Genomic DNA, 13,175 nt, shown 5'->3' on the forward strand with positions numbered 1-13,175 from the left:
CAGCAACAACAGTAACATTTTTAAATATTTGTACTATTTAAAATAACCATTTTCTATTTGAATATATTTTAAAATGTCATTTATTTCTGTGATCAAAACTGAATTTTCAGCATCATTACTCCAGTCTTCAGTGTCACATGATCCTTTAGAAATCATTCTAATATACTGATTTGCAGCTCAAGATACATTATTATTATTAATAATATTAATATTAATCATCATCATGTTAAAAACTTTTTTAGGTTTCTTTGATGAATAGACAAAAAATCCTGTTTTAAATATTATATTAAAATATTTTCTGAAGGATCATGTGACACTGAAGACTGAAGTAATGATGCTGAAAAGTTTGCTTTGATCACAGCAATAAACTACATTTTAAAATAAATAGTAAATATATTTCACAATATTATGTTTTTTTCTGTATTTTGGATCAAATAAATGCAGGCTTGGTGAGCAGAAGATTTTGAATAGACGTTTTGAATAGTAGTGTATGTAAGCTACAACAGCAGCAAGAAAGAAACAACACTTTGCAACATTTTGCAACCAGTTAAAACAGCTATGTAGAAATAATTTATAAAAGAGTCGTAAAATCTTCATTATTAAAGGATTAGTTCACTTTCAGAACAAAAATTACAGATAATGTACTTATCCCTTTGTCATCCAAGATGTTCATGTCTTTCTTTATACAGTCTTAAAGAAATTATGTTTTTTGAGGAAAACATTTCAGGATTTCTCTCCATGTAATGGACTTCTATGGTGCCCCCAAATTTGAACTTCCAAAATGCAGCTTCAAAGGACTCTAAACAATCACAGCCGAGGAAAGAAGGGTCTTATCTAACAAAATGATCGGTTATTAAAAAAAAACAAAAAAAAAAAAACAATATATATACTTTTTAACCTCAAATGCTCGTCTTGTCTAGTTCTGTGTGTAGTCTGTGTGGAGATTAAAAAGAATATAAATTGTAGAACGTTTTTAGAAAATAACTATTTTATTTCGCTAGATAAGACCCTTCTTCCTCAGCTGGGATCATTTAGAGCATTTAAACTGCATTTTGGAAGTTCAAACTCAGGGGCACCATAGAAGTCCACTATATGGAGAGAAATCCTGAAATGTTTTCCTCAAAAAACATGATTTCTTTAAGACTGTTGAAAGAAAGACATGAACATCTTGGATGACAAGGGGATAAGTACATTATCTGTAATTTTTGTTCTGAAAGTGAACTAATCCTTTAATAATGAAGATTTTACGACTCTTTTGTAAATTATTTCTGTATAGCTGTTTTAACTGGTGCAACAATCTCTGACAACTAGGCTGCAAACAGCACTACAAGTATGAACTAACTTTCAGATTAACTAACTTTCAGACGAACTAACTGTCAGACTTCTTCTTTTGAGTGTAACACCTCGGTTTCTCACGAAATCCCTGATGTTTTGTACAGACCGGTTTTTCAGGACAGGCTCTTCAGCATTTTTGCACTGAAGGCACTCAGATTTAGAAGCCAAATGTCCTTTGGCGATATGGTGCTTGAAATGTTTTAGCACAGCAGCAACTTCTGCTTTTGACCACTGGATTCTTCTCTTCCTAGTGGTGTCAGGATGTCCAGCTTTTCCAGTCACTAAAAACAACAAAGCAAAGTACTGTGAACTGCTGTCATTAACTTTTACAATTTGCTTTATACAATGTTAATAAGTGCATGTAAAGTAATAAGTCATGCACAGTTTAGAGGTTTTAAAAAAATGCTTACAATAAAAGTCACACAGAGAAACAGGATTATGAGCTGGCTGCTTTTAATGAAACAACACAATAAACAGTGCTACACTTCACTCTGGAAACTGTTAAAATTAAAGCTTGATGGTAAAAATCAAGATGTAAATATTAGTATTGCAATTTTACAGTTTTACTGTAATTTCTACTGTACTGTATATATATTTTTTATTTTGCCGTGTAATAGTATTACGATGTATTTATTATTGTCTGATACTTTATTTTAAATATATTAATCACAGCTGTGCTAATATACAGCCATATCTACTTTTGTGTGTGTTTTACAAACTTTAATTGTTTTGTTTTAATAGTACCTGTGTGCATTTAAATGTCTGAAACATGAAATAAGCATTAGGATTTCATAATTGTGATAACATTACAAGTGCAGAGCACGTCTCTCTCTGGCTCAGTGCCAGCCACACTGAGACGCCACTGAACTTTCTAAACCCCATATGTATAAACCCCATACTCCCAAGGTCAAAGAAATAAGAATCACACACGTGCGAGGTTGCGCCTACCGGAAGGGGGGAGTAATGGCACACAAACCCTTTTGGACTGTCTGTGATGGTTTTGCCCATTGTTTTACCCCCGTTGGTCTGTTGAGTTTGGTTTTTCCTTTGTTGCCCATATTTTGCACCAATTACAAATTACCCACACCTGTCTATGTATCTTTATCCTGTTTATTTAAGTTGAGTTCAGTTCCGTGTGTTTTGTGCAATCTTAATGTTAAGTTAGATGTGTGTTCACCTGTCTTCCTGTCTGGATTACCCTGTGTGGATTTTATTAAAGAACTTTTATTAAATTCTCGTCTCAGTGCATTTCATACATGCATCCGTGACAGTACTACCTTATAGCGAGAGCAGCGCAACTTTTTGCACACCTTTCATACAACAGACTCTCATTGGACTCCTCCTGTTTAGTAACTTCATTATTCAATCTCTCATCTCTGGATGTGAAATCATCCATCATAACATCATTTAGGGCACTGACATCACCAAGGTTGAGCAGATTGAAACGAGTAAGATTGTTTAAGTGAGCAGCTACAGTAGCCTACTTCAGACTGTGTTGTTCTCTTGTGTGCCGCAATCTCAGGATATTAATAAATAAATAAATTCAAACTTTGCATGCCGTAGTTCACACAGAACTGGCAGGGAATGTGCATTAATACAGCTCAATTAAAATATAGTTTCAGCACTATGACATTTTTGCTGTAAGTGTGATTGCAACACATTACTATTAATACTATTAATTATAGGGCTGCACGATATATTGAAAAATTATCGTTATCGTAATAACAGTATACGCGATATTGGTATCGCAGAGAGTTGTGATAAATGACATTTAATTGGTTTCATTTCTTTACAAAACTTTTCACAGACTGCTGTGAGCTGATACAGTGACAGGTTCGCTGTTCTCTCCAACATTACAACCATTTAAACTTAATCTTTATATTATTACCTTTAATGAAGATTTGAAATATTAGCCGTCAATTACTCTGTCTCTGACACTGTGCTCTGCTGAACTAGGAACCGGACGTTTTTTTCCCTCTGAACTAACCTCTGTTCCGGATCTGCACAAACTGCATTGCAATTAGGGGTGTGTGATATGACGATTTTTTATTGTGGACAATTAAAAGGTCTCCACAGTCGGCTTATATACTATACTATATTTCGTGCTTCAGTGCGCACATTCTGTCAAATATTTTGGCGCTTCAGTCTCAATATAGGCTACTGTACAACGCGGCATACATTCACATCAAATGATAACTCAGCGGCAGAGTTGCACTCACGCAGGGGCATAATTTCCACTCGAGACACACTTTTCAAAATCCTGTTTGTGTCCTCCCACTTTCAAATGGTTTTGTTAAAGTAATCTCTTGTATTGTAGAATGCACACACAGCGCTGCTGAGAGTTTCACACGATCGTTAAAACGAAACCAAAAATAAAACATGCACGCGCATTCAAATACAATTTAAATACCCCGTGTTTACAGAGCAATTCCCCAATGCTTGCAAATTAGGCTACATAAAATATCTAGGCTGTTATTAATATGTGGGCTATATTAAGTTTTGTAGTTGTCTATAACTCTGTATCATGCTCTGTATCATTCGTAGCCTACTTTGATTATGGCTGCATTTATTATCTACACGAGTAAGAAAGAACTGTGTCATTTATTTTTTGTTATTTATACTGTAGATTGTTTAAAAATGCAGTGGTTGTCTCTAATTTAAATGGCTGTACCTATAATAGAGAAAATAAACATCTTGTTCATGTACTCATATTTTCATTCATTCTTGTCCCTTGCTTAGGCCGTAAAATAAATATATAAAAAAAGGCTTTCAGAATCAGCCCATTTGCTTGTAAAATATCGGCAATCAGAATTGGCCATGAATAATCAAGATCGGTCCATTACTAACAAGAAATTGTGTGCGACTAATTTTTTTTTTTTTTTTGATGCTCCTAACATTTTGAAGTTTAACAGTAAACTTTTTGTTTAATAGTATTTTTTATTATGTAATTTGTGTTTAATAATATTTATTTTTATAAAAAAAAAAAAAAAAAAAGGCAAGGCAAGGAAATATTTTGTTTAAAAGATGCTCTTGAGTGTATGGTTACATGTAAATAAAAAGGAATGTTTGAAAGCAATTCATTTTGTGTTTGCAGGTCTATGGTAACAGCAAACCAGAAATCAGAATATCTGCCGAGGTTTTAAGTAATTCATAGTGTTTTAATGTCTAAGTGTTTGCAACTTACTTGAAATAGTTTTTTTAGCCTGAATTAGATTTAATTCGGATGACAGACAAATATCTATTACCTGTTTATTTTAGTATAATCATGATTTAAAAAATAGATAATAATAATAATAATAATAATTTAAAAAAGCATTTCTCTAAAAATGCTATATCACAAGAAATATCATTTCTTCAACAACAATATTGCATATGGCATACAGTATTTTCCCAATATCGTGCAGCCCTAATTAATTACTATTAATAGTGTTCATCATCTGTTTGATTACATCATTTACTGATTTTAACATACATCTATACCATATGTACATCAACTTGACAAAGTAATCGCCACTAGTAATCTACTAAATATATTGTAGAAACCTACATTTTCTGTACAGCTGCTTTCCAACGATTTGCATTATGAGAAGCACTATACAAATAAACTTGAATTAAATTGAATTTCTTACAGTTGATTAATGACAAATATGAGGCAGGCAGGGCAACAACTCACTGTGTAATAAGGCCTAGAGAAAGTAGTTAGAATATCTACGGAATGTTCAAATGAGCCAGCACTTTTCAAATTCCAACTGTCAAAATCCCCAGAATCCTTTGAGCCTCAATCAAACTTCCCTTCTATGTACTGTATTTCTAATCCATTTAAACCCATTCAAACTCATCTATCTATCTATCTATCTATCTATCTATCTATCTATCTAACCATTATCTATCTTCTAACCATTATCTATCTATCTATCTATCTATCTATCTATCTATCTATCTATCTATCTATCTTCTAACCATTATCTATCTTCTAACCATTATCTATCTATCTATCTATCTATCTATCTATCTATCTATCTATCTATCTATCTTCTAACCATTATCTATCTTCTAACCATTATCTATCTATCTATCTATCTATCTATCTATCTATCTATCTATCTATCTATCTTCTAACCATTATCTATCTATCTATATATCTATCTATCTATCTATCTATCTATCTATCTTCTAACCATTATCTATGTATCTATCTATCTATCTATCTATCTATCTTCTAACCATTATCTATCTATCTATCTATCTATCTATCTATCTATCTATCTTCTAACCATTATCTATCTATCTATCTATCTATCTATCTTCTATTATCTATCTATCTTCTAACTATTATTATCTATCTTCTATTATCTATCTATCTATCTACTAACCATTATCTATCTATCTATCTATCTATCTTCTATTATCTATCTATCTATCTATCTATCTATCTATCTATCTTCTATTATCTATCTATCTATCTTCTATCTATCTATCTATCTATCTTCTAACCATTATCTATCTATCTATCTATCTATCTATCTATCTATCTATCTATCTATCTATCTATCTTCTATTATCTATCTATCTATCTATCTATCTTCTATTATCTATCTATCTATCTTCTATCTATCTATCTATCTATCTATCTATCTTCTAACCATTATTATCTATCTATCTATCTATCTATCTATCTTCTAACCATTATTATCTATCTATCTATCTTCTATTATCTATCTATCTATCTATCTTCTATCTATCTATCTATCTATCTATCTTCTAACCATTATCTATCTATCTATCTATCTATCTATCTATCTATCTATCTATCTATCTATCTATCTTCTATTATCTATCTATCTATCTATCTATCTATCTTCTATTATCTATCTATCTATCTTCTATCTATCTATCTATCTATCTATCTATCTATCTTCTAACCATTATTATCTATCTATCTATCTATCTATCTATCTTCTAACCATTATTATCTATCTATCTATCTTCTATTATCTATCTATCTATCTACTAACCATTATTATCTATCTATCTATCTATCTATCTTCTATTATCTATCTATCTATCTATCTATCTATCTATCTTCTAACTATTATTATCTATCTTCTAACTATTATCTATCTATCTATCTATCTATCTATCTATCTGACTGCATTCAAACTTTTAAACTTCAAACTATTTCAGACTGAAAACCTTAATAGATAGATAGATTACTTTTATTGTTGTAATTTATTAAATTTGTATAAAATAGTCACTAATAAAAATCATCATTGTTACATTCAAGTGTACATATAAGAAAGACTGACCAACATTTTATAGCAATCGCAAATGAATTGGCTTTTTATGGGTGGCAACAGCCTCACAGTTAATAATATGAAATATTATATTATATAAAATGTAACTACACTCACAGCAACCTGTGTACAAATTCTGGCTTGCATTCATGCATCTTTTTTTGGTCTCCACATGCCTTGCATATTAACTTTTTGCTATGCTACAATACTATAAAAATGTTCAGTGTGGGTGACATTTGTGCTAAAAAAAAAAAAAAACAACACAACAAAAGCTAAACATCTGAAACTAAACTAATTAATAAGGCATACACAAAAGCCTATGTGTATGAAAAAGTCCAAAAGTGTGAACATCCAAAAATTATAACTTTAAATGCAGTTTCTATGAAGTTAAATTATGTTGATTGCTAAAAATAAACTATGATGAAACTTCACAGTACACACTACAGATTATCACCAAAGTGGAAGCCATTACAATTTTTTAAACAAATTTGCATTACATTTGTCATTAATAAAACTTATAACAAACGCCAGATATATTGTTATTTCTTTTTTTTTTATTAAGTAATAAAAAGTAAATTACCAAAATATAGACTTAACTTAATAATCTAAATTATCTTAATGCACAGATGTGTAGACTTTTAAACTTTTAACTTTTAGGGTTAAGACTCACTCATTAATTTATTAGTATTTTAATACAGATCACATTTGTGTGTTGATATTGCCACCAATATGCAGTATCGCTAATTAACAGTTCTTAACAGTCTGTGTGTGTTCTCTATAGAAGTCAAGTTGCACTTTACAGGTTACTACCACTACCTTATTTTTAAGGCAGATAAGGAAATGCATTATAATTACCTCCATCCAGACAGGCTTCTGATGTTGATGCTGAAATCTCTTTTGGCTTGCTTAATGCACTGGCACAAGCAGATTCACCATCCGCGTCATCCTCAGTATCAGTTAACTGGATCTCATCTGAAATCATACCAAGTTTATAAATTTAATCAGAATGCAATACTCTTGTATGAAAGTTTTGGGTCTGGTATTGGAATTTTTTTTAGCAGACCTTCGATTTGGATGTCATCAAGTGACTTTCCACACTTTTCTGCATGGAGTCTCAAGCTGTCTTGACCCCTGTAGTAACTGGAACATTGCGGTCTAGCGAAGAGAAAGACATTGGTATCCTGTACACCACATTTCATTCTGTTGTTGACGAGCAGATTCAAAGATTCCACCATGTCTGGCGTTAAGAGAACTGCTGTGTTCCGACCATGGTGCCTCTTATTTCCACTCATTTAGAAAGTGTTCACAGAGCTTCTTTTCAAACTTGGTTAATCCCAAGGACACATCATCATGGAGTGGGCTTGTGTCCCTTTCAGTGAAGTTTTTTAAACGCATTTTGGGCACTTCCCCAGCACGTCTTCAATTAAAAATGATTGCCTGAGCAAGAGTGGCTTTTGCAAGCTCAGCGTAACTTTGGGGAGATGCTGCTTCCTTCAGTCTGTCGAGGGCAACCTTTGCAGCCTGTTGGAGGTGATTGTGAAGAAGCTGTACATCTTGCGTGAAAGGCAAGGTTAATGGTTTGTTGAATTTTTTCTCGCTAAGGGTGTTCAGGGCAGTGTGTGACACAAGCTCGCACCACTTTGAGGTGTACAGGGACTTGAATGCTTCAGTGGATTTCATCAAGTCTTTGTTTTCCGTCATCAGAGCCCTGCAATGAATTATATCGGCTATTTTTTGCAATGAATGCCCTATTTTTAGAGCAAGACTTGGTGCTGCGTAAGTTTGGTTTTCTTCATCAAAACCAGACACTTTTTTCACAGCTTTCACAACTTTGAGAAAATTTCCAGGCTTGACTGCCTCTTCAATTGTGTATATGGAGTCGGTACGCAAAATCAACAAGACTCGAGCTAGTTCGCGTAACTTCTGCCGAATATACTCGTACTTTGTAGTGTCATGTCCGTGCTTGTTGTATAGGGTTTGTGCCAGCTGCAAAATGCCAAAATCATTACGAACAACCGTTGTCACATCGTCCTGCCTCATAGGGTCCAGAAGCTTCCAAACTCCTTGACTGATGCTTTCAGAGAAGACAGTCTCTGCCGTTGTGGCCAAGCCCAAGCCTTTGGCCCTCACTGACTCACCAGAAGTTCTTTCTGGCATGAAATGGCATCTGCGAGTGTGTCTCCACAACTCCTTGCGGAAAACATTCCTTTGCAATACACACAGTGAATAAATTTTGACTGCTTGGAAGTTCGCTTTAATTTGATTTTCCCTGTTCCACTTTTCAGAACTTCAACATTGTGCTGAAAGTTACCACGGTTCAGCAACTTCTCCAAAAGCCGTCGTCTTTTCACTGACCCTTTTGGGTAACTTAGAGCTTCCATCACTTCAGCTTCCGTCTTGTGCATCTCTAAATGTCTGGCAAGTTTGGACTGAGGTTTTAGGCATACATAACAGTAATTTTTCCCATTATCACCTGCTTTGTCTTCTGTTACTTCACCCGTTGTTTCATCAGTGGTTTCATCTGTGCTTTTTGTTCTAGAATGAAATGCTTCAGTATTCATCAAGAGAGGACCCTGGGACTGGCTAGAAACAATACCATTTGCAGATTTACCATTGGCTAATCAAAGTGTCTCAAATCTCAAAAATGGTAACGCTAATGGTACCGGCACAGGGTATACATTAACATCAATGTGTTATTTTTTTTTAAACAACAATAGCTAGATATGTACATTTTGACAAGTAAACAAATTAAGTCTTACAAGCATAGCCTCAAAAATGAGCTCAAACTGACCTTTACATTTGACACCAATCCACTTGAAAGATGATATCCCCGATCCCATGCATACTCTGCACTTGTCCAGGCATGATACATTTGTATGAACAAAGTCATGTTTGTGACACTATTCAGTGGCAGGGAAGAAGAGTGGGTTAGAAAATGTTAATTTACTTTCAACAACTGAATTCAATTGAAGTATGAAAAAGGAAATACAAACTTTTTTTTTAAAGCATTAAAATTGTCCACAATATATTACGTTGTCAGTTCAACTAAGAGCATATCAACTTTCAACTTTGTATATTTAAAATGAAACATGGATTTTCAAAATTATTTATTTCAATTTACATTAAGGGGGTCATGAACTAAGAAATAAAAATTCCTTTGATCTTTTCACATATATATTCTTTACTGCGGATTAGTTTACAAACAAGGTACACTTCGATGCAGGATTTTCAGAAAGATTGAAACTAAAAGACGGAAAATAGCTTATTACTTCCAAATTATGTTTTTTGATGTAAAAATATTGATAATATTATAAGTGGACCTCAGAGAACAGTACAAAAGGAACAAGGCAGTTCGTGACCTCTTTTAAAACTAAACTAAATGCAGTGCTGCTTGTTTGGACACCAGATTCAAGGACTATTAAGCTTTTTAAATCTTTAATATAAAGCATCAAGCACTCACATGCATATGCTACACTTATGGTATAGCCTATGGTTTCACTACAATGTTCTGGCAAACCACTCAGTCCTCACAATGCAGTGTGTTATCTGGTTCATGTTTGGGAAACAAACCACAATGTGAGGAGTCCTCACAATGCAGTGTGTTATCTGGTTCATGTTTGGTGAAACTAAAATGCCTATTGTTTCACTACAATGTGAGGACTGAGTGGTTTGCCAGAACATTGTAGTGAAACAATAGGCATTTTAGTTTTACCAAACATGAACCAGATAACACACTGCATTGTGAGGACAGAACAGTTTGCCAGGACATTGTAGTGAAACCATAGGCATTTTAGTTACACCAAAGATGAACCAGATAACACACTGCATTGTGAGGACTGAGTGGTTTGCCAGAACAATGCAGTGTGTTATCTGGTTCATGTTTGGTAAAACTAAAATGCCTATGGTTTCACTACAATGTCCTGGCAAACTGTTCTGTCCTCACAATGCAGTGTGTTATCTGGTTCATGTTTGGTAAAACTAAAATGCCTATGGTTTCACTACAATGTCCTGGCAAACCACTCAGTCCTCACAATGCAGTGTGTTGTCTGTTAAACAGTGTGTAATTCTACCTCAAGTCTCTGTCAACTTTCTATTTTTCAGATATAATGTAAGCACACTCAACCAAAATGACACAATACCTGTTCTGAACTTGCTTCTGGGAAGGGTCTTGACATCTCAGTAACGGTTTCTGTGTTCATCTGTCAAAGAGAGAATGAATGTACATAAATATTGATGTCAAATATTTGCTCAAGCTAAAGGAGGAAGAAAAACACTATAAAATGTCGTGAAACTGGCACTCTTAAAAAGTACTGGAGGGCTCTAGACTGCGATAGTTTTTTAAGAATGTGCGAGTTAAAATGAATATTGAGAAAACAATGGCGGACAGAGGATTTGGTTTTCAAGCTAAAGTAAAGTAAAAGACTGCATCTTAAACCACAGTTTAAATTTTGGTATTCTTGTGGGAAAAAAAACATGCAAACACTGTCACCGACAGCCAGTTTAGTTTTACTTTTTTTTGATATGCTTTGTCATTTACCTCACGTTACGCTATGGAAGCTTTCTTTAAATAATTTTATTCGATTCTTCAGTGTTTGCTAAAGGTTCTGTAATTTATTAGTCGGTATATAATAGACTACAGCATGTGGTGTATGCCATGCTTCACCTTATTTGTTTTTGTTAATAAGCGTTATGTAAGCTAGTTGCCATTTTTTATTTAGTCTTAGCCTTTATCTTGAGACGAAAAGCTTAATAGTCTAAGTCACATTTTAGTCATTTGAGTCTTTCATAGTTTTAGTCTAGTTTTAGTCAACAAAATGTCATTGCATTTTTGTCAACTTGTAGTCAATACTTTTAGTCAAACTGCAGTTACCAACATTTATTGGTAGCCATTTTATAGTCTTAAAAAAAAATTCTTCTCTCTTTAGACCAAATCAATTAAGCTTATGAGAAAATTGAATCAAGAATTGAATTCGGAAAAACTGGAATAAATGACGACAATTTTCATTTCTGGGTAGAGATACAAATTAAACTCAGTTTTCAGATACAGTATGTTTGCTTAAGATGCATACATTTATTTAACATCTTTTGTTGGTTTTTTAGTACTCAGTCCTCACAATGCAGTGTGTTGTCTGTTAAACAGTGTGTAACTCTACCTCAAGTCTCTGTCAACTTTCTATTTTTCAGATATAATGTAAGCACACTCAACCAAAATGACACAATACCTGTTCTGAACTTGCTTCTGGGAAGGGTCTTGACATCTCAGTAACGGTGTGTGTGTTCATCTGTCAAAGAGAGAATGAATGGAAATATTGATCAAATATTTGCACAAGTTAAAGAAGGGGGGGTATAATATGCTGACTCTTAAAAAACTGTCTGACTCTTTAAAAAAAAAAAGTACTGAGATCCAGATATTTGGTTATACCACCCAGGACTAACTGAGCCCTTCTTTATTACATTACTGTTGAAATACAAAATACTGCATTAAAGGGGTGTTTGAAAATTGTTGTTTTATGTCTAACATCTGCTTATGCCTTTTCTGGTACAGAATTTTCAACCATATAAAGCTACAATGACCAAGCCTTATTGATGTCACTGACAACACACTGCATTGAAAAGACAGAGCGGTTTAACAGTACATTATGACAGTTATAGTATCTCACAAAAAGTGAGTATACCCAGCAACCATTTTAGTATATCTTCTCAAGGGACAAACTAGGGATACAAACTTGTGTATCTTGTATTAGAGCAGTTAAAATTAGATGCTTTGAGTACAGTTACTCTCATACTGACCACTGGATGTTCAACATGGCATCTCATGGCAAAGAACTCTCTGAGCATATGAGAATTAGAATTGTTGCTCTCCAAGATGGCCAAGGCTATTAGAGGTTCATTAACACCCTGAAACAGAGTTGACGATGGGTTTCATTCGGAATTGGCTTTGTAAGGGTTGATCAATAATGTTCTGTGCGTCAGGTGTAGAACCTGGCTTCAAAAAAACGTGTGAGTGCTGCCAGCATTGCTTTAAAGGTTACAGAAGTAGAAGGTCAGCTTGTCAGTGCTCAGACCATACGCCGCACACTGCAACAAGTCGGTTTGCATAGGAGTCGTCCCAGAAAAAAGCTTCTTCTGAAGCTGGCTCACAAGAAAGCTGGCAAACAGTTTGCTGAAGACAACCAACAAGAGCATGAATTACTGGAACCATGTCCTGTGGTCTGATGAGACTATTAGATAAACTTGTCCTATGAGAAGATATACTAAAGCGGTTGCTAAATTGTGAGGTGTGTACTCACTTTTGTGAGATACTGTATATGCCTACTGTTCACTAATAATTTACACACTTCAATGTTCTGGCAAACCACTCAGTCCTCACAATGCAGTGTGTTATCTGTTAAACAGTGTGTAATTCTACCTCAAGTCTCTGTCAACTTTCTATTTTGCAGATATAATGTAAGCACACTCAACCAAAATGACACAATACCTGTTCTGAACTTGCTTCTGGGAAGGGTCTTGACATCTCAGTAACGGTGTGTGTGTTCATCTGTCAAA

General features: G+C 34.0%; 1 protein-coding gene across 4 annotated transcripts; it reads right to left on the reverse strand.

Annotated features, from left to right (window-relative positions):
* Positions 1–1,235: 1,235 nt before the first annotated feature.
* On the reverse strand, positions 1,236–13,165 carry LOC127162327 (uncharacterized). Of its 4 annotated transcripts, XM_051105118.1 has the most exons (6): positions 13,108–13,165; positions 11,852–11,911; positions 10,769–10,828; positions 9,421–9,529; positions 7,485–7,601; positions 1,236–1,616 (listed from the first exon to the last, which is right to left on the reverse strand). In XM_051105118.1, the coding sequence occupies exons 1-6, from the start codon at positions 13,141–13,143 to the stop codon at positions 1,354–1,356; spliced, it is 645 nt and encodes a 214-aa protein (XP_050961075.1). In that variant the 5' UTR covers positions 13,144–13,165; the 3' UTR covers positions 1,236–1,353. The 4 variants fall into 4 exon arrangements, with proteins under 4 accessions (XP_050961075.1, XP_050961076.1, XP_050961077.1 ...); XM_051105119.1 differs by lacking the exon at positions 11,852–11,911; XM_051105120.1 differs by lacking the exon at positions 10,769–10,828.
* Between the last annotated feature and the right edge of the window lie 10 nt (positions 13,166–13,175).

Source organism: Labeo rohita, unplaced genomic scaffold, assembly GCF_022985175.1.
Source record: "Labeo rohita strain BAU-BD-2019 unplaced genomic scaffold, IGBB_LRoh.1.0 scaffold_893, whole genome shotgun sequence".
Taxonomy (NCBI): Eukaryota; Metazoa; Chordata; class Actinopteri; order Cypriniformes; family Cyprinidae; genus Labeo; species Labeo rohita.